General features: G+C 47.0%; 1 protein-coding gene across 1 annotated transcript in view; it reads right to left on the bottom strand.

Moving 5' to 3' along the window:
- Positions 1–1,042: 1,042 nt before the first annotated feature.
- PLCL1 (phospholipase C like 1 (inactive)) overlaps positions 1,043–22,489 on the bottom strand; it is a 189,466-nt gene continuing 168,019 nt past the window's right edge. Inside the window, 4 exon segments of the mRNA XM_038749251.1 lie at positions 1,043–1,602; positions 12,142–12,251; positions 14,330–14,405; positions 17,751–17,954. Of these exon segments, the coding sequence (XP_038605179.1) occupies positions 1,420–1,602; positions 12,142–12,251; positions 14,330–14,405; positions 17,751–17,954 (573 nt within the window). The 3' untranslated portion in view covers positions 1,043–1,419.

Raw genomic sequence — 22,489 nt, 5'->3', positions numbered from 1 at the left:
AATGAAGTGACTGATCCAGGGTCACCCAGCAGGCAAGTGGTAGAGCCAGGATTAGAACCCAGGTCCTCTGCCTTGCAGGCCACGCTGCCTTACTGTTCAAGAAGGATAAATGTACCGGGCAACCATCTCCCAGAGGGGCCTCGGAAGCGGGCTTTCCGGCTGCCTGGTCTACCCCGGCGAGAGCGGAGAAGGAGGTACACGGCTCTTGATAGACGCACCGGTCTCACACGTGTTGGCCTGACGGTCTCACACGTGTCGGCCTGACACGCTGGCCTGACCCTCACGGTTGTGTGACAGCCACACCGGGCTGACCCACTTTCCTGACACACTGCCGTCACACACTGGCCTGACCTACAGATCTGACATAGGCCTGACACGCCGGTCCGACACACGTGGATTTACAAGACGAACATCCCCAGTTCAACCCGGCAGGTCCCTCGAACTCCGTGCAACTCGCCAGCGTCCTTCTTCCCTCCGGCTCCCTGCTGCCTTTTCCATCTCTCTTCCCGGCCGCTGGGATCTTCAGCCGGCAAAACCAGCCGGGTTCCTTCTCCAATCCAGCCCGCTCCACCTACTTGGCTCCCTTCGAAGCCATCGTTTCATACAGGCCTGAAATAATTAGACGACCCAGACAAGAAAGATCCGTTGACACCAGAAAGGACTCTTTGTTCAGAATTTCAGAATGAAGCAGCATGGCTCAGTAGAAAGAGCCCGGGCTTTGGAGTCAGAGGTCATGGGTTCGAACCCCGGCTCCGCCAAATGTCAGCTGTGTGACTTTGGGCAAGTCACTTAACTTCTCTGTGCCTCAGTTCCCTCATCTGGAAAATGGGGATGAAGACTGTGAGCCCCCCCCGAGGGACAACCTGATCATCTTGTTTATTTTATTCTGTTAATATGCTTTGTTCTCTGTCTCCCCCTTCTAGACTGTGAGCCCACTGTTGGGTAGGGACCGTCTCTAGATGTTGCCAACTTGGACTTCCCGAGCGCTTGGTACAGTGCTCTGCACACAGTAAGCGCTCAATAAATATGACTGAATAACCTCCCCAGCGCTTAGAACAGTGCTTTGCACATAGTAAGCGCTTAATAAAATGCCATCATTGATGAAGACAGTTTGAAACGACAGTGGAATAACTTAGACGATGGGTAACGTAGCATGGGGATACCTTAAAAGGGTCTCTCTCTTCTACCTCCTCTCTCTTTTTCTCTCTCTCTCACACACACACGGGTGCACACAGACAGCACCGTTTCTTAATAACACAGCCGAGGACCGGTTTAAATTAGATAAATTAACTGCCCGCTCGATGTCTAGCAACTCCTAGAGGGTGTTCTGTTGCCAACGGCGAAATGTTTCCCAAAAAACGAGAGGCCGGAGTTTTTGCCCACCCCTCCAGGGGTGGAGGCGGGGGGAAAGGGAGGCTCTCAGAAGTTCCCAGTCTTGTCGGAGGTCTCCTTGGCCTCCGCGGCCGGAGGGTTCGGTGGGCTCTGGGTACGGACACTGCCGCTGGGCGCCTTGCCCAACCCACAGGACAAACAGGCCGCCTGGATCTGCTTCATGTTCTCCACCGCTTCGCTCTTGGCATTCCTCAGCAGATCGCCTTGCCCCTGGCCGGACGAAAAGACGTACGGGTTAAAGGCTGATGACCTGGCCATCCCTTGGCCACGCTGTATTCGTCATTTATTTAAGCATTCATTCATTCAATCGTAGTTAATCATTCAATCATATTTATTGAGCGCTTACTGTGTGCGGAGCACTGTACTAAGCGCTTGGGAAATACAAGTTGGCATCATCTAGAGACAGTCCCTACCCAACAGTGGGCTCACAGTCTAAAAGGGGGAGACAGAGAACAAAACCAAACATATTGAGGGCTTACTGTGTGCACAGCACCATACTAAGAGCTTGGAAAGTACAATTCACGGGCTCATTGCTTAGAAGAATAATGGTATCTGTTCATTCATTCATTTCATTCAATCGTATTTATTGAGCGCTTACTGTGTGCGGAGCACTGTACTAAGCACTTGGGAAATACAAGTTGGCAACATCTAGAGACAGTCCCTACCCAACAGTGGGCTCACAGTCTAAAAGGGGGAGACAGAGAACAAAACCAAACATATTGAGCGCTTACTGTGTGCACAGCACCGTACTAAGAGCTTGGAAAGTACAATTCAGCAACAGAGACAATCCCTACCTAACAACGGGCTCACAGCCTAGAAGAATAATGGTATCTGTTCATTCATTCATTTCATTCAACCGTATTTACTGAGTGCTTACTGTGTGCGGAGCACGGTACTAAGCGCTTGGGAAGTACAAGTTGGCAACATACAGAGATGGTCCCTACCCAACAGTGGGCTCACAGTCTAAAAGGGGGAGACAGAGAACAAAACCAAACATATTGAGCGCTTACTGTGTGCACAGCAGCGTACTAAGAGCCTGGAAAGTACAATTCGGCAACAGAGACAATCCCTACCTAACAACGGGCTCACAGCCTAGAAGAATAATAGTATCTGTTCATTCATTCATTTCATTCAATCGTATTTATTGAGCGCTTACTGTGTGCGGAGCACGGTACTAAGCACTTGGGAAGTACAAGTTGGCAACATATAGAGACGGTCCCTACCCAACAGTGGGCTCACAGTCTAGAAGGGGGAGACAGAGAACAAAACAAAACATATTAACAAAATAAAATAAATAGAATAAATATGTACAAGTAAAATAAATAAATACATAGAGTAATAAATACGTACAAACATATATACAGGTGCTGCGGGGAAGGGAAGGAGGTATCGCCGGGGGGATGGAGAGGGGAAGCGCTTACTATGTGCCAGCACTGTTCTAAGCACTGGGGTAGATACAGGGTAATCAGGTTGGCCCACATGGGGCTCACACTTTTAATCCCCATTTTACAGATGAGGTCACTGAGGCCCAGAGAAGTGAAGTGACTTGCCCACAGTCACGCAGCAGACATGTGGCAGAGCCGGATTAGAACCGATATATTGTATATTGCTGTCTGTCTCCCCCTCTAGATTGTAAGCTCGTTGAGGGCGGGGAATGTTGCCATTTATTGTTCTATTGGACTCTCCCAAGCTTTCCTCTCAGGGTGGTACAGGGAGAGTTTCCAGTCCTCTACCAACGTCGGCTAAGGGACGGAGGGTGAAGCAGAGATCTACCCGTTCCATTCCTGGCTTGGCCAGTGGCTAGCGAGTGGCAGGCCATTGGCTACAAATCAAAATTCACCCGTTTTGGGCGACAGTGGCACGGGACAGAGTCGAGGGCGGAGACTCAAGTTTCCTGCATGGAAGGAGGCGATGGTAAACCGCTTCCGGATTTTACCGAGAAAACTCTCTGGATCCACGACCAGAATGACTGCAGATGGAGATGGGGCGTTCTGGGAGAGATTCATTCATTCATTCATTCAATCGTATTTATTGAGCGCTTACTGTGTGCAGAGCACTGGACTAAGCGCTTGGGAAGTACACGCTGGCAACATATAGAGATGGTCCCTACCCAACAGCGGGCTCACAGTCTAGAAGGGGGAGACAGACAACACCACAAAACATATTAACAAAATAAAATAAATAGAATAAATATGTACAAGTAAAATAGAGTAATAAATATGTGCAAACATATATTACATATATACAGGTGCTGTGGGGAGGGGAAGGAGGTAAGGCGGTGGGGGAGGAGGGGGAGAGGAAGGAGGGGTCTCAGTCTGGGAAGGCCTCCTGGAGGAGGTGAGCTCTCAGTAGGGCTTTGAACGGAGGAAGAGAGCGAGCTTGGCGGATGTGCAGAGGGATTGGGGGCATTACAGGCCAGGGGAAGGATGTGGGCCGGGGGTGGACGGCGGGACAGGCGAGAACAAGGCACGGTGAGGAGATTAGCGGCAGAAGAGCGGAGGGTGTGGGCTGGGCTGGAGAAGGAGAGAAGGGAGGTGAGGTAGGAAGGGGCGAGGGGATGGATGGATGGACAGCCTTGAAGCCCAGGGTGACGAGTTTTTGCCTGATGCGTAGGTTGATTGGTAGCCACTGGAGATTTTTGAGGAGGGGAGTAGCATGCCCAGAGCGTTTCTGCACAAAGATGATCCGGGCAGCGGCATGAAGTATGGATTGAAGTGGGGGAGAGACAGGAGGATGGGAGATCAGAGAGGAGGCTGATGCAGTAATCCAGTGGGAATAGGATGAGAGATTGAACGAGCAGGGTAGCGGTATGGATGGAGTGGAAAGGGCGGATCTTGGCGATGTTGCAGAGGTGAGACCGGCAGGTTTTGGTGACGGATAGGATGTGAGGGGTGAACGAGAGACTGGAGTCGAGGATGACACCAAGGTTGCGGGCTCGTGAGACGGGAAGGATGGTAGTGCCGTCAACAGTGATGGGAAAGTCAGGGAGAGGGCAGGGTTTGGGAGGGAAGACAAGGAGTTCAGTCTTGGATGCACGGAGATGCGTCCATGGAGTCGCTATGGGTCGGAGACGACTCGGCAGCGTAAGACAAGACGCTCCCAAGTGCTTAGTACAGTGCTCTGCATGCAGCAAGCGCTCAATAAATACAAATGAATACATGAATGAATGAAAGGGGTACTAACAGTAGCAGTAGTAATGGCAGCAGTAGTAGCAATAGTGGTAATAATGGTAATAATGCCGGTAACAGTCAATCGTATTTATTGAGTGCTTATGGGGTAACCTCGATTTTGTCTATGTTGCCGCCAATCTCTCACCCACGTCCTGCCTCTGGTCTGGAAGACCCTCCCTCTTCATATCTGACAGACAAGGACTCTCCCCCGCTTCGAAGCCTTATTGAAGGCCCACCTCCTCCAAGAGGCCTTCCCAGATTAAGCCCTCATTTTCCCTTCTCTCACTCCCTTCTGAGTCCCCCTGACTTGCTCCCTTTTCTTCATCCCCCCTCCCAGCTCCACACCACTTATGTCCACATCTGTCATTTATTTATTTCTATTAATATCTGTCTCCCCCGGGTTTAGACTGTAAGTTCATTGTGGGCAGGGAATGTGTCCGTCATATGAGAGGCAGTGTGGCTTAATGGAAAGAGCCTGGGCTTGGGACTCAGAGGTTATGGGTTCTAATCCAGGCTCCGCCACTTTGCTGTGTGGCTTTGGGCAAGTCACGTCACTTCTCTGTGCCTCAGTGACCTCATCTGTAAAATGGGGATTAAGACTGTGAGCCCCACGAGGGACAACCTGATTACACTGTGTCTACCCCATCGCTTAGAACAGTGCTTGGCACATAGTGCTTAACAAATACCATCATTAGTAGGGTATTTTACTCCCCCAAGTGCTTAACAAATACCAAATAATAATTGGGCTTGGGAGTGGGAGGTTATGGGTTCTAATCCAGGCTCCGCCACTTTGCTGTGTGGCTTTGGGCAAGTCACGTCACTTCTCTGTGCCTCAGTGACCTCATCTGTAAAATGGGGATTAAGACTGTGAGCCTCACGTGGGACAACCTGATTACACTGTGTCTACCCCATCGCTTAGAACAGTGCTTGGCACATAGTGCTTAACAAATACCATCATTAGTATGGTATTTTACTCCCCCAAGTGCTTAACAAATACCAAATAATAATTGGGCCTGGGAGTGGGAGGTTATGGGTTCTAATCCAGGCTCCGCCACTTTGCTGTGTGGCTTTGGACAAATCACGTCACTTCTCTGTGCCTCAGTGACCTCATCTGTAAAATGGGGATTAAGACTGTGAGCCTCACGTGGGACAACCTGATTACACTGTATCTACCCCATCGCTTAGAACAGTGCTTGGCACATAGTGCTTAACAAATACCATCATTAGTATGGTATTTTACTCCCCCAAGTGCTTAACAAATACCAAATAATAATGATGATGATGATGATGATAATAATAATAATTGTATCTGTTAAGTGCTTACTATGTGTCAAGCACAATTCTAAGGTCTGGGGAACATTCAAGATGATCAAGTTGGACACAGTCCCTGTCCCAGGAGGGGTTCACAGTCTAAGCAGGAGGGAGAAAAGGTATCGAATCCCCATTTTACAGATGAGGAAACGGAGGCACAGGGAAGGGACTTGCTCAAGGTCACACAGCAAGCAACTGGTGAGGGCGTGATTCGAACCCAGGTCCTCTGCCTCCCAGACACTAGCTCTTTCCAGTAGGCCGCACGCCTCCTCTGAAGAACTACTCTGAAAAAACAAAAACACTAGGCAAGAGGCATAGATCATAATAATAATGATGACTGTGGTATTTGTTAAGTGTTTACTATGTGTCAAGCACTATATTAAGCGCTGGAGTTGATATAAGCTTTAGGAGGGACACAATCCTCATCCCACATGGGGCTCATAGCATGTAGGAGGAGAAAAAGATCCCCCTTTCACAGATGAGGAAACAAAGGCACAGAGAAATTAAGTGACTTGCCCAAGGTGACACCACAGGCCGTTCTAGTTCCGGCTCCACCGCTTGTCTCCTGTGTGACCTTGGGAAAGTCACTTCACTTCTGTGTGCCTCAGTAACCTCGTCTGTAAAATGGGGATTAAGACCGTGAGCCCCATGTGGGATAATGACTCGGTCCAACCTGATTAGCCTGTATCTGCCCCAGTTTTTAGTTCAGTGCCTGGCATGTAGTAAGTTCCCAACAAATACCATTAAAAAACCCCAAAAAACAGAGTGGGGATTAGAACCCAGATCCTACGATTCCCAGCATTTTTGGCTAGGCCATGCTACTTCCAATGTGATCTAGCATTCTTTCTGAAGAATTCTACCTGAAAATAAGGAAAAATAATAATAATAATGGCATTTATTAAGCGCTTACTATGTGCGAAGCACTGTTCTAAGCACTGGGGAGGTTACAAGGTGATCAGGTTGTCCCATAGGGGCTCACAGTCTTAATCCCCATTTTACAGATGAGGTAACTGAGGCACAGAGAAGTTAAGTGACTTGCCCAAAGTCATACAGCTGAAAATTGGCAGAGCCAGGATTCGAACCCATGACCTCTGACTCCAAAGCCCGGGCTCTTTCCACTGACTCACGCTGCCTCTCTAAAAAAACACCTAAAAGGGTCCATTAACAAGAGGGTGTATAGAAACGAAAGTTTATTCTTGAGTGTTTAGACAGTAAGAGCTGTTTAGAGAAGCAGCGTGGCTCAGTGAAAAGAGCCCAGGCTTTGGAGTCAGTGGTCATGGGTTCAAATCCCGGCTCCACCAATTGTCAGCTGTGTGACTTTGGGCAAGTCACTTCACTTCTCTGTGCCTCAGTTACCTCATCTGTAAAATGGGGTTGACTGTGAGCCCCCGTGGGACAACCTGATCACTCTGTAACCTCCCCAGCGCTTAGAACAGTGCTTTGCACATAGTAAGCTTAATAAATGCCATTATTATTATTATTATTATTATTATTATTATCAGAGAAGCAGCGTGGCTCAGTGGAAAGAGCACGGGCTTTGGAGTCAGAGGTCATGGGTTCGAATCCCAGCTCTGCCACATATCTGCTGTGTGACCTTGGGCAAGTCACTTAACTTCTCTGAGCCTCAGTTACCTCATCTGTAAAATGGGGATTAAGACTGTGAGCCCCACGTGGGACAACCTGATCACTTCGTATCCCCCCAAGCGCTTAGAACAGTGCTTTGCACATAGTAAGCGCTTAACAAATGCCAACATTATTATACTATTATTATTATTATTTATCCGTCAATCAATCAAGCTAATTGATTGATTGCCTATTCTGTGCCCAATACTGTACCCCGAAACCCCTGGGGAGAATATAATAGTTGGCCGGCAATTTGCCGATCAGAAAGCTACAATCTATTCTCCCCAAATGCTAAGATATACAGAGAGAGATGCAAACACGGGTTTAGATTTCGATTTCGATGTAAACCGATGGTGAGAATTCCTTGGGGAATTTGTGGAGATGGTCACCTCCCTTTTTTTCCCCGGGCTGAATGGAAAAACGTGTTTTCCGAAAACACCCCCTCCGATTCAGACTGTGAGCCCCGCGTGGGACAGGGACTGTGTCTGACCTGATTAACTGGTATCTACCCCAGTGCTCGACCCATAGTAAGCGCTTAAAGAATCCCGTGAAAAAAGCAGAATAAAAACAAGGAACACAACAGCAACCGGGATCGTAGGCGGATCCGCCTGCCGAAATTGAGCCTGTCAGATCCTATACCAGGCACCCTCTGCTCTGGAAAACAAATTCAGTTTCTCTCGAAAACAATAGCAAATTGGAGAAGACAGTTTGTTCCCGGGAATGAGAACATGAGACTGTATCATCCCCTGAAAACCCCAGAGAAAACACTCTTCCCTCACAATGCAGAGTCAAAGGGAAGGCCGAAGACGAAATATTCGGCCAGGGTGAAACGGCAATGAGGAGGAGTGTTGTGAGCGATTTTTCTTTTTCCATGGTATTTGTGAAACGTTTACTAGGTGCCAGGCACCATACTAAGTGCTGGGATAGAAGCAGCGTGGCTCAGTGGAAAGAGCCCGGGCTTTGGAGTCAGAGGTCATGGGTTCAAATCCCGGCTCCGTCAGCTGTGTGACTTTGGGAAGTCACTTCACGTCTCTGGGCCTCAGTTACCTCATCTGTAAAATGGGGACTAAAACTGTGAGCCCCCCGTGGGACAACTTGATCACCTTGTAACGTCCCCAGCGCTTAGAGCAGTGCTCTGCACATAGTAAGCGCTTAGCAAATGCCATTATTATTATTATTATTTGGAGTCAGAGGTCATGGGCTCAAACCCCTGCTCCACCAATTGTCAGCTGTGTGACTTTGGGCAAGTCACTTCACTTCTCTGGGCCTCAGTTACCTCATCTGTAAAATGGGGATGAAGACTGTGAGCCCCCCATGGGACAACCTGATCACCTTGTACATCCCCAGCACTTAGAACAGTGCTTTACACATAGTAAGTGCTTAATAAATGCCATCATTATTATTATTATACCCATCCCAGCTCTGCCCCATGAGCTGCTGTATGACTCTGGGTCAGTCACTTTCTCTAGATGTCAGTTTCTTCATCTGTATAATGGGGATAGGAGGCCCGGCAGAGAACTGTACTAAGCACTTGGAAAGTATAATACAGCAATAAAGAGAGACAATCCCTGCCCACAACGGGCTTACACACTTATCATGTGCCAGGCACTATACTAAGCACTGGGGTGGATACAAGAAAATCAGGTTGGGTACAGTCCCTGTCCCACATGGGGCTCACAGGCTTCATCCCCATTTTACAGATGAGGGAACTGAAGCCCAGAGAAGTGGACAACAAAGTTAAGTGTCTAGAGAGGGTGATGATAGACAAGATGGAGGTACAATGAAGAGGTTGGCATTACAGAAGTGAAGTGTGTTCTGTTTTATTGTCTGTCTCCCCCTTCTAGACTGTGAGCCCGTTGTTGGGTAGGGACCGTCTCTCTATGTTGCCAACTTGTACTTCCCAAACTCTTAGTCCAGTGCTCTGCACACAGTAAGCGCTCAATAAATACGATTGAATGAATGAATGAATGCCAGCTATTCCACCCAAATAATAATAATGGCATTTATTAAGCATTTAATACGTGCAAAGCACTGTTCAAATCCCACGCAGCTGTGAATGGCGATGGCTCCGTCCACCCGCATTTCACGCCAACTTCGGACCAAGAATCCATTTGACATCCAAAGGCCTTGTCGACCTCAAAACTTAAAGGAACCTTTCAGCTATGGCTCAGATGCTTAATCCTTACAGGGATCGTGCCAATCCTTCTTTCCTTCCCACTGAGCCCAGAGCAGGAAAGCCTTATTGAAGGCCCATCTCCTCCAAGAGGTCTTCCCTGACTAAGCCCTCCTTTCCTCTTCAACATCAATCGTATTTATTGAGCGCTTACTATGTGCAGAGCACTGTACTAAGCACTTGGGAAGTACAAATGGCAACACATAGAGACAGTCCCTACCCAACAGTGGGCTCACAGTATAAAAGGGGGAGACAGAGAACAAAACCAAACATACTAACAAAATAAAATAAAAAGAATAGATATGTACAAGTAAAATAAACAAATGGAGTAATAAATATGTACAAACATATATACTGGTGCTGTGGGGAAGGGAAGGAGGTAAGATGGGGGGATGGAGAGGGGGGCGAGGGGGAGAGGAAGGAAGGAGCTCAGTCTCTATCTCTTAAGGCACGCTAAGGATTGTTCTACTGTGCTCTCTCTTAGTCCAGTGCTCTGCAGACAGTAAGCGCTCAATAAATACGACTGAATGAATTAATTTTCATTGAATGAATGGGAATGACACCCCACAAGGAGTCCACAGTCAGTCCTGCGCAGAGACAGGGGACTGCCCTGGGAGGATGGAAGGCGGGGGACGGGGGAACGAAGATGGATTGGTGATGACACACAAATTTGCAAAGCTTTTTCCCTGACTTGCTCCCTTTCTTCATCCCCCGCTCCCAGCCCCGCAGCACTTACGTCCATAATCATATTTATATTTTATTTATTTCTGTTAATGTCTGTTTCCCCCTCTAGACTGTAAGCTCGTTGTGGGCAGGGAATTGAGTCTGTTTATTGTTATACTGTCCTCTCCCAGGCACTTAATACAGTGCTCTGCACACTAAGAGCTCAGTAAATACGATTGAATGAATCTGCACCTACTGAGTCCTCAATAAATACCATGCTCATTGTGGGCAGGGAGTATGTCTGTTTATTGTTTTATTACACTCTCCCAAGTGCTTAATACAGTGTTCTGCACACAGTGAGTGCTCAGTAAATACAATCAAATGAATCTGCACCTACTGAGTCCTCAATATATACCGTGTTCGTTGTGGGCAGGGAGTATGTCTGTTTATTGTTTTATTATACTCTCCCAAGTGCTTAATACAGTGTTCTGCACACAGTGAGCGCTCAGTAAATACAATCAAATGAATCTGCACCTACTGAGTCCTCAATATCTACCGTGTTCGTTGTGGGCAGGGAGTATGTCTGTTTATTGTTTTATTGCACTCTCTCAAGTGCTTAATACAGTGTTCTGCACACAGTGAGTGCTCAGTAAATACAATCAAATGAATCTGCACCTACTGAGTCCTCAATATATACCATGCTCGTTGTGGGCAGGGAGTATGTCTGTATATTGTTTTATTACACTCTCCCAAGTGCTTAATACAGTGCTCTGCACACTAAGCGCTCAGTAAATACGACTGAATGAATCTGCACCTACTGAGTCCTCAATAAATACCATGCTCGTTGTGGGCAGGGAGTATGTCTGTTTATTGTTTTATTACACTCTCCCAAGTGCTTAATACAGTGCTCTGCACACTAAGCACTCAGTAAATACGACTGAATGAATCTGCACCTACTGAGTCCTCAATAAATACCATGCTCGTTGTGGTCAGGGAGTATGTCTGTATATTGTTTTATTACACTCTCCCAAGTGCTTAATACAGTGCTCTGCACACTAAGCGCTCAGTAAATACGACTGAATGAATCTGCACCTACTGAGTCCTCAATAAATACCATGCTCGTTGTGGGCAGGGAGTATGTCTGTTTATTGTTTTATTACACTCTCCCAAGTGCTTAATACAGTGCTCTGCACACTAAGCACTCAGTAAATACGACTGAATGAATCTGCACCTACTGAGTCCTCAATAAATACCATGCTCGTTGTGGTCAGGGAGTATGTCTGTATATTGTTTTATTACACTCTCCCAAGTGCTTAATACAGTGCTCTGCACACTAAGCGCTCAGTAAATACGACTGAATGAATCTGCACCTACTGAGTCCTCAATAAATACCATGCTCGTTGTGGGCAGGGAGTATGTCTGTTTATTGTTTTATTACACTCTCCCAAGTGCTTAATACAGTGCTCTGCACACTAAGCACTCAGTAAATACGACTGAATGAATCTGCACCTACTGAGTCCTCAATAAATACCATGCTCGTTGTGGGCAGGGAGTATGTCTGTTTATTGTTTTATTGCACTCTCCCAAGCGCGTAATACAGTGTTCTGCACACAGTGAGCGCTCAGTAAATATAATCAAACGAATCTGCACCTACTGAGTCCTCAATATATACCATGCTCGTTGTGGGCAGGGAGTATGTCTGGTTATTGTTTTATTACACTCTCCCAAGTGCTTAATACAGTGTTCTGCACACAGTGAGCGCTCAGTAAATACAAATGAACGAGTGAATGAATGGCTCTCTCGGCTTACCTTCAAAACAGTGATGTTCCAGGCAAAACTCTCAATCGCCTTGTTCAGCTTCTGTCCCTTGAGACCTTCCTTGGCGCCAAGGGCATGAAGACTTTCGTGGAACTCCATCCCTGTGGAGGAAGGGATGGTTGTTTTAGTTGCAGCTAATAACAATGGTGGTATTTGTTAAGCGCTTATGACGGGTCAAGCGCTGTTCTAAGCGCTGGGGAAGATACAAGTTAATCAGGTTGGACACAGTCCCCGTCCCACGTGGGGCTCACAGTGTCAAGCCCCATTTTCCAGATGAGGGAACTGAGGCCCAGAGACGTGAAGCTACTTGGCCAAGGGCACACAGCAAACAAGGGGTGGAGCCGGGATTAGAACCCAGGGCCTTCTGACTCCAGGCCCGGACTCTAACCATAAGGCCATGCTGCTTTCCCCCTGTAGACTGTGAGCTGGTTGTGAGCGGGTTGGTTGCTGATCTATAGGTCTCTCCCAAGTGCTTAGTACAGTATTTTAGTACAGAGAAGCAGCATGGTTCAGTAGAAAGAGCACGGGCTTTGGAGTCAGAGGTCATGGATTCGAATCCCAGCTTCACCACAAGTCTGCTGTGTGACTTTGGGCAAGTCACTTAACTTCTCTGAGCCTCAGTTACCTCATCTGTAAAAATGGGGATTAAGACTGTGAGCCCTACGTGGGACAACTTGATCACACTGTATCCCCCCCAGGGCTTAGAACAGTGCTTTGCACATAGCAAGCACTTAACAAATGCCATCATTATTATTATTATTTTGCACACAGTAAGCGCTCAATAAATACAGCTGAATGAACGAGAAGACGCTTTCATTCCAAGAAGGCTCCTACCCTTGTCTTCTGTGAATCCTTTGAGCCTGTAGAACTGGGCTGTGAGCCCACTGTGGGGTAGGGACCGTCTCGATATGTTGCCAACTTGTACTTCCCAAGCGCTTAGTACAGTGCTCTGTACACAGTAAGTGCTCAATAAACATGATTGATTGATTGGGCTGAGATGGCTCATTCATTCATTCATTCGGTCGCATAATGATAATAATAATTATGGTATTTGTCAAGCGCTTACTATGCGCTTGCTAGTGAGAAACAGCGTGGCTTAGTGGAAGGAGCCTAGGCTTGGGAGGCAAAGGATTTGGGTTCTAATCCCAGCTCTGCCACTTGTCTGCTGCGTGACCTTGGGCAAGTCACTTCACTTCTCTGTGCCTCAGTGACCTCATCTGTAAAATGGAGATTAAGATTGTGAGCCCCTTGTGGGACAACCTGATTACTTTTATCTACCCCAGCGTTTAGAACAGTGCTTGACATATAGTAAGTGCTTAACAAATATCATTATTATTATTATTATTATTATTATTATTATTATTATTATTATTATTATTATTATTATGCACCAGGCACTGTACTAAGGACTAGGGTATATACAGGCAAACTGGGTTGGACACAGTCCCTGTCCCACGTGGGGCTCACAGTCTCAATCCCCATTTTCCAGATGAGGTCACTGAGGCCCAGATGAGTGAAGTGACTTGCCCAAGGTCACACAGCAGATATGTGATGGAGCCAGGATTAGATAATAATAATAATGTACATATCTATTCTATTTTATTTTGTTAGTATGTTTGGTTTTGTTCGCTGTCTCCCCCTTCTAGACTGTGAGCCCACTGTTGGGTAGGGACTGTCTCTATATGTTGCCAATTTGTACTTCCCAAGCGCTTAGTACAGTGCTCTGCACATAGTAAGCGCTCAATAAATATGATTGATGATGATGATAATGATGATGGTATTTGTTAAACGCTTACTATGTGCCAAGCACTGTTCTAAGTGCTGGGAGGGGAATACAAGGTCATCAAGCTGTCCCATGTGGGGCTCACAGTCTTCATCCCCATTTTGCAGATGGGGTAACGGAGGCCCAGAGAAGTGAAGTGACTTGCCCAAAGTCACCCAGCTGACAATTGGCGGAGCCGGGATTTGAACCCATGACATCTGACTCCAAAGCCCGGGCTCTTTCCGCCGAGCCACGCTGCTTCTCTGATGATCCCAAGACCTCCCAACTCCCAGGCCCGGGCTCCATCTGCTATGCCATGTTGCTTCGTTAACTGAGCGCTTACTACGTACACAGCACTGTACTAAGCTCTTGGGAGAGGACGCTATAACTCTGTCCCCAAGAGGAAGATGGCCATACCTGCTTTCTGGCACTGGAAGATCTTCTCATGGATGCTGTCGGCCGTGTCGATGAGAAATCTGCTCTCCTGAATCATCTGTCGGAAAACGAGGAAGGATGGTCACAGTTCTTGGAACAGTGCTCAGCGCTTAGAACAGTGCTTTGCATATAGTAAGCGCTTAATAAATGCCATTATTATTATTATTATTATTATTATTATTATTATCGGCCTTGACGCTGACAAGCCGCCTCAGGGGAAAAGGCCTGAAGGACTCTAGGGAAGTTTCAAGTTTCAGAACCAAATCTCATTCATTCGTACATTAACTCAGCGCACTCTTTTAGACTGTGAGCCCACTGTTGGGTAGGGACTGTCTCTATATGTTGCCAATTTGTACTTCCCAAGCGCTTAGTACAGTGCTCTGCACATAGTAAGCGCTCAATAAATACGATTGATGATTTATTGAGCGCTTACTGTGGCAGAGCACTGGACTAAGCGCTTGGAAAGTACAATTCGGCAACATCATCATCATCGTCAATCGTATTTACTGAGCGCTTACTGTGTGCAGAGCACTGTACTAAGCGCTTGGGAAGTACAAGTTGGCAACAAAAAGAGACAGTCCCTACCCAACAGTGGGCTCACAGTCTAGAAAGGGGAGACGGACGACAAAACAAAGCAAGTAGACAGGCGTCAATACCATCAAAATGTATAAATAGAATTATAGATCTATACACATCATTAATAAAATAAATAGAGTAATAAATCTGTACAAATATACACAAGTGCTGTGGGGAGGGGAAGGGGGTAGGGCAGAGGGAGGGAGTGGGGGTGATGGGGCAGGGAGGAGGAGCAGAGAAAAAGAGGGGGGCCTGTCAGGTGCCCCCCGGACCATTCATTCATTCATTTATTCATTCATTCATTCATTCATTCATTCAATTGTATTCACTGAGCGCTTACTGTGTGCAGAGCACTGTACTAAGCGCTTGGGAAGTACAAGTCAGCAACATATAGAGGTGGTCCCTACCCAATGATGGGCTCACAGTCTAGAAGGGGGAGACAGACAACAAAACAAAACATGTGGACAGGTGTCAAGTCATCAGAACAAATAGAATTAAAGCTAAATGCACATCATTAACCAAATAAATAGAATAGTAAATATGTACAAGTAAAATAGAGTAATAAATCTGTACAAATATATATACACGTGCAGTGTGGACAGGCTTGCCGACATCACTGTGGCTAAAGGTGTCACCCTGGCCTAGTTGCTAGAGTCAGGAGGACCTGGGTTCTCCTCCCTTCTCTACCGCTTGTCTGCTGTGTGACCTTGGGTAAGTCACTTTACTCCTCTGGGCCTCAGCTCCCTCCTCCGGAAAATGGGGATGAAGACTGTGAACCCCAACTGGGACAGGGACTGCGTCCAGCCTGATAATCTTGTAATTACCCCGGTGCTTAGAACAGTGCTTGACGCATAGCGAGCGCTTACCACATATCTCCTTATTATCCCCGTTAGATTGGAAGCTCCTTGAAGGTAGGGACTGGATTTACACACTCTGCTCACAGTAGAGTGGAAACTCTTTGAGGGGAGGGATCGTCTCTGGAGAAGTAGCGTTGCCTAATGGATACAGCCCAGGCCCCAGCGTCAGAAGGACTTGAGTTCTTATCCCTGCTGTGCTGCCTGACTGCTGTGTGACCCTGGACAAGTCATTTCACTTCTCTGGGCCTCAGTTGCCTCATCTGCCAAATGTGAGCCCCATGTCGGACAGGAACTGTGTCCAACACGATTTGCTTGTATCGATCCCGGTACTTAGTACAGGACACGGCGCAGAGTAAGCGCTTAACAAATACCACTATTATTATCAGTGAAGCAGCACGGTTTAGTGGCAAGAGCCTGAGCTTGGGAGTCAGAGGTTGTGGGTTCTAATTCCGGCTCCACCACTTATCAGCTGTGTGACTTTGGGCAACTCATTTAACTTCTCTGTGCCTCACGTACCTCATCTGGAAAATGGGGATTAAGACTGTGAGCCCCATGTGGGACAAGCTAATTGCCATGTATCTACCCTAGCGCTTAGAACAGTGCTTGGCACATAGTAAGTGCTTAACAAATATCAACACTATTATGATTATTATTATTATTATTATTAACACTATTTACCTCTCCCAAGCACTTAGTACAGTAGCTATAAGCCTCTTGAGGGCATGGATCCTGTCTTCTGTCTACTTGTTTTGTTGTCTGTCTCCCCCTCCTAGACTGTGAACCCGTTGTTGGGTAGGGACTGTCTCTATATGTTGCCGACCTGTACTTCCCAAGCGCTTAGTCCAGTGCTCTGCACACAGTAAGCGCTCAATGAATACGACTGAATGAATGAATTCTAACTCTACTGCACTCTTCCAAGCGCTTAACACAGTGCTCTGCACTCCGTAGACTTAAGACCCTTGAGGGAAGGGATCAGCTCAATGAATACGACTGAATGAATGAATGAATTCTAACTCTACTGCACTCTTCCAAGCGCTTAACACAGTGCTCTGCACTCCGCAGACTTAAGACCCTTGAGGGAAGGGATCAGCTCAATGAATACGACTGAATGAATGAATGAATTCTAACTCTACTGCACTCTTCCAGGCGCTTAACACAGTGCTCTGCAATCCGTAGACTTAAGACCCTTGAGGGAAGGGATCGTGTCTATGGAGTCTATCGAACTCTCCCAAGTGCTCACTACTGTAGACAGAAAGCTCTTAAAGGGCAGCGATAACGTCTTCTACCTCTACAAGTGTTCAGTACAGCACTCTGTACACAATAATAATAGTTAAACAAAAACTCCTTACCACTGGCTCTAAAGCAGTCCATCCTCTGGCCCACGTGCTCCCTCCTCACATCCCACAATGACTCTCCCCCATTTCAAAGCTTTATCGAAGGTCCGTCTCCTCCAAGAGGCCTTCCCAGACTAAGCCCTCCTTTCCTCTTCTCCCACTCCCTTCTTCGTCACCTTGATTTGCTCCCTATCTTCATCCGCCCCCCGACCCCACACCACTCCTTCATTTATTTATATTAACGCCCGTCCCCTTCCTTCTAGACTGTAAGCTCGTTGAGAGCGGGGAATACGTCTGTTTGTTGTGGTATCGTACTCTCCCAAGTGCTTAGTACAGTGCTTCGCACACAGTAAGCGCTCAATAAAAACGACTGAATGAGTGAATGAATGAATGCCAGTCCCCGTAGGAAGTGCTTGTACAGACAGAACCTAATCAGGACGGGCACAGTCCCCGTCCCACATGGGTCTCACGATCTTCACCCCCATTTTCCAGACGAAGGAACCGAGCCCCACGGAAGCGAAGCCGCTCGGCCCCGAGGCCTCCCGGCCGAAGGGCGGCAGGGCCGGGATTGGAACCCGTGACATACCTTTCCGAGGGCAAAAACTGTAAAGCAAAGACAGACGTTATACTTCATACCAGGTCGTAGGCAGATAGGACTTTTTTCTGCACATCCGGAATGGTCCCCAGAGGCTCCAGGTATGGGAAGTTATCTTTCATAATGAAAGAGACAGAGGGGGCATTGTCACTGGTTATCAGTCGGGAAGACAAAGTCAACATGCACTGTTTCAGACTGGCAATCGGTGGGAGTCCACAAAGCTCTTTTACAGATACTATTGCACTCTGTTGGGAAGAAAATACCCAGTTACATTTCCGGCCGGTTAAGGCATCCGATCCAGGCTCAATGCAAAATCCGTTCTTGACCCACAGACACACAACCCCGGTTGGCCCCCACCCTAGCCACCCCTTCGCTCCTGAACACGACCCCCCCGGGGGGGATGAAGGAAATTTCCTAACGGGATCGACCGGGAGCAGAGGTCTTTTCGGCTAGAAGTCGCTGCCCCGAGGCATTATGAGGCTTCAAACATTCTGCAACCATTCAGATTGTCACCGTTTATTGTCGTGCTGTACTTTCCCCCTGCGCTTAGTACAGGGCTCCGCACACGGTAAGCACTTAATCAATCAATCAATCGTATTTATTGAGCACTTACTGTGTGCAGAGCGCTGTACTTAGCGCTTGGGAAGTACAAGTTGGCAACATATAGAGACGGGCCCTACCCAACAGTGGGCTCACAGTCTAAAAGATTGGGCTCACAGTCTAAAAGCTTAATAAAGCTTAATAAAGCTTAAGCTCTACTGAGAGCTCACCTCCTCCAGGAGGCCTTCCCAGACTGATCCCCCTCCTTCCTCTCCCCCTCTTTCCCCTCCCCACAGCACCTGTATATATGTTTGTACATATTTATTACTCTATTTTACTAGTACATATTTACTATTCTATTTATTTAAAATAATATGTTTTGTTTTGTTGTCTGTCACCCTTCTAGACTGTGAGCCCGCTGTTGGGTAGGGACTGTCTCTATATGTTGCCAACTTGTACTTCCCAAGCGCTTAGTACAGTGCCCTGCACTCAGTAAGTGCTCAATAAATACAATTGAATGAATGAATAAATACGACTGAATGAAATTACTTCCCCCCCGGACTCAGAACCGAATTCCACATCTGGTCTAGACTGTGAGCCCGTTGGTGGGTAGGGATTGCCTCTATATGTTTCCAAGCGCTTAGTACAGTGCTCTGCACACAGTAAGCGCTCAATAAATACGACTGAATGAACGAACGAGAGACGGAACCACCTCGGCTGTTCGGAGAAGTCCTTCCGGCCTAGTGGAAAGAGTTCGGGCCTGGGAATTAGAGGGCCTGGATTTGCATCCCAGAGGAGTGATTCTCTCCTCCAAGAGACCTTCCCAGACTAAGCCCCAGTTTTCCTCATGTCCCACTCCTTTCTACGTCGTCCTAATTTATCATCATCATCATCATCATCAATCGCATTTATTGAGCGCTTACTGTGTGCAGAGCACTGTACTAAGCACTTGGGAAGTACAAGTTGGCAACACATAGAGACAGTCCCTACCCAACAGTGGGCTCACAGTCTAAAAGGGGGAGACAGAGAACGAAACCAAACATACTAACAAAATAAAATAAATAGAATAGATATGTACATCATCATCATCATCATCATCAATCGCATTTATTGAGCGCTTACTATGTGCAGAGCACTGGACTAAGCGCTTGGGAAGTACAAGTTGGCAACACATAGAGACAGTCCCTACCCAACAGTGGGCTCACAGTCTAAAAGGGGGAGACAGAGAACAAAACCAAACATACTAACAAAATAAAATAAATAGGATAGATATGTACAAGTAAAATAAATAAATAAATAAATAGAGTAATAAATATGTACAAACATATATCCATATATACAGGTGCTGTGGGGAAGGGAAGGAGGTAAGATGAGGGGATGGAGAGGTTGACGAGGGGGAGAGGAAGGAAGGGGCTCAGTCTGGGAAGGCCTCCTGGAGGAGGTGAGCTCTCAGTAGGGCACTATATTATCAGTGCTTAATATAGTGCCTGGCACTGTAAGTGTTTAACAAATGCCACTATTATTATTCCCTTCGCTCTTTCCCCCTCCCAGCCCCACAGCACTTATGTACATGTCTGTCATTTTATTTATTTCTAGACTGTGAGCCCATTGTTGGGTAGGGACCGTCTCTATATGTTGCCGATTTGTACTTCCCAAGCACTTAGTACAGTGCTCTGCCCACAGTACACACTCAGTAAATATGATTAAATGAATGAATTCATTTGTATTCATGACTGCCTCCCCGGCTCTAGACCATAAGCTTGTTGTGGGCAGGGACTGTGTTTATTTATTGTTCCACTGTTCTCTCCCAGATGCTTATGGAGTAACAATGATAATAATAATAATGGCATTTATTAAGCGCTTACTATGTGCAAAGCACTGTTCTAAGTGCTGGAGAGATTACAAGGTGATCAGGTTGTCCCACAGGGGGCTCACAGTCTTAATCCCCATTTTCCAGACGAGAGAACTGAGGCCCAGAGAAGTTACGTGACTTGCCCAAAGTCACACAGCTGACAATTGGTGGAGCTGGGATTTGAACCCATGACGTCTGACTCCAAAGCCCGGGCTCTTTCCACTGAGCCACGAGCGCTCAATAAATACGACTGACTGAATGAATGAATGAATGACCCAGGGCAAGTCACCTGACTTCCCTGTGCCTCAGTCTCCTCATGTGTAAAATGGGAATCAATAGCGAGAACTGGAGCCCCATCTGAGGCCCCATTAACGCAGCAGAGTGGCTTAGTGGAAAGAGCATGGGCTTGGGAGTCCGAGGTGGTGGGTTCTAATCCCGGCTCCGCCACTTGCCTGCTGTGTGACCTTGGGCAAGTCCCTTCACTTCTCTGCACCTCAGTTCTCTCATCTGTCAAATGGGGATGAAGACTGTGAGCCCCACGTGGGGCAACCTGATTACCTTGTATCTACCCCAATGCTTAGAACAGTGCTTGGCACGTAGTAAGCGCTTAACAAATGCCATCAATATTATTATTATTATTATTATTATTATTATTTGGATCAGGGACTGCATCCAATCTGATCGGACTGGATAATAATAATAATAATAATAATAATAATGATGGCATTTATTAAGCTCTTACTATGTGCAAAGCACTGTTCTAAGCACTGGGGAGGTTTACATAGTGATCAGGTTGTCTCAAGGGGGGCTCACAGTCTTCATCCCCATTTTACAGATGAGGTCACTGAGGCCCAGAGAAGTGAAGTGACTTGCCCGAAGTCACACAGCCGACAACCGGCGGAGTCAACCTCAGCGATCAGACGGCGTCCAGCCCATAGTAAGCGCTGCTCACCAGCTAAGACCCGGAACGCAAAGTTCTTGAGAAGCACTTGAGGGCCTGAGAGTCAGAAGGACCTGGCTTCAAATTCCGACTCCGCCACTTGTCTGCTGTGTGACCTTGGGAAAATCACTTCACTTCTCTGCTCCTTAGTTACGTCGTCTATAAAATGGGGTTTAAGACCATGAGCCCCATCTGGGGCTTTTAGACTGGGAGCCCACTATTGGGTAGGGACCGTCTCTATATGCTGCCAACTTGTACTTCCCAAGCGCTTAGTACAGTGCTCTGCACACAGTAAGCGCTCAATAAATACGATTGATGATGATCTGGGACGTGGACCGTGTCCAATTTGATTAGCTTGTATCTACCCCAGTGCTTAGAACAGTCCTCTAGACTGTTGCGAATCACTGCAGGCAGGGAATGTGTCTGCTTACTGTTGTGATAATAATAAATAATAATACGATTGATGAATAACGATGGCATTTGTTAAGCGCTTACTTTGCGCCAGGCACTGTACTAAGTGCTGGGGTAGATTCGAGTTAGTCAATCAATCAATCAATCGTATTTATTGAGCGCTTACTGTGTGCAGAGCACTGGACTAAGTGCTCGGGAAGTCCAAGTTGGCAACATCTAGAGACGGTCCCTACCCAACAGTGGGCTCACAGTCTAGAAGGGGGAGACAGAGACCAAAACCAAACATATTAACAAAATAAAATAAATAGAATAGATATGTACAAGTAAAATAAATAAATAGAGTAATAAATATGTCACGTTGGACACAGGCCCCGTCCCATGTGGGGCTCACAGTCTCAATCCCCGTTTTACAGATGAGGGAACTGAGGCACAGAGAAGTGAAGTGACTTGCCCACGGTCACACAGCAGACTGTCGGAGCCGGGATTAGAACCCATGACCTTCTTACTCCCAGGCTCGGGCTCCATCCACTAAGCCATGCAGCGTCCCCCAAGTATTGTACTCTCCCTAGCTCTTGGTACAGTGCTCTGCACACAGTAAGTGCTCAATAAATACGATTGATGAACTGTGCCTGGCATAGGGTAAGGACTTCAAAAAATACCATAAAAAAAGAGGAAATAAGGGCTTAGTCAGGAAAGGCCTCTTGAGAAGGGAAGCAGCATGGCTCAGGGAAGCAGCGTGGCTCAGTGGAAAGAGCCCGGGCTTTGGAGTCAGAGGTCATGGGTTCAAATCCCGACTCTGCCAATTGTCAGCTGTGTGACCATGGGCAAGTCACTTAGCTTCTCTGTGCCTCAGTGACCTCATCTGTAAAATGGGGATTTATGACTGTGAGCCCCACACGGGACAATCTGATCATCTTGTATCCTCCCCAGCGCTTAGAACAGTGCTTTGCACATAGTAAGTGCTTAACAAATGCCATCATTATCATTATTATTATTATTATATGTGCTTTTAATAAGGTTTTGAAGGTGGAATGAGA

The sequence above is a fragment of the Tachyglossus aculeatus genome, chromosome 7 (assembly GCF_015852505.1).
Source record: "Tachyglossus aculeatus isolate mTacAcu1 chromosome 7, mTacAcu1.pri, whole genome shotgun sequence".
Lineage (NCBI taxonomy): Eukaryota > Metazoa > Chordata > Mammalia > Monotremata > Tachyglossidae > Tachyglossus > Tachyglossus aculeatus.
This window is presented reverse-complemented; position numbering and strand designations above follow the sequence as displayed.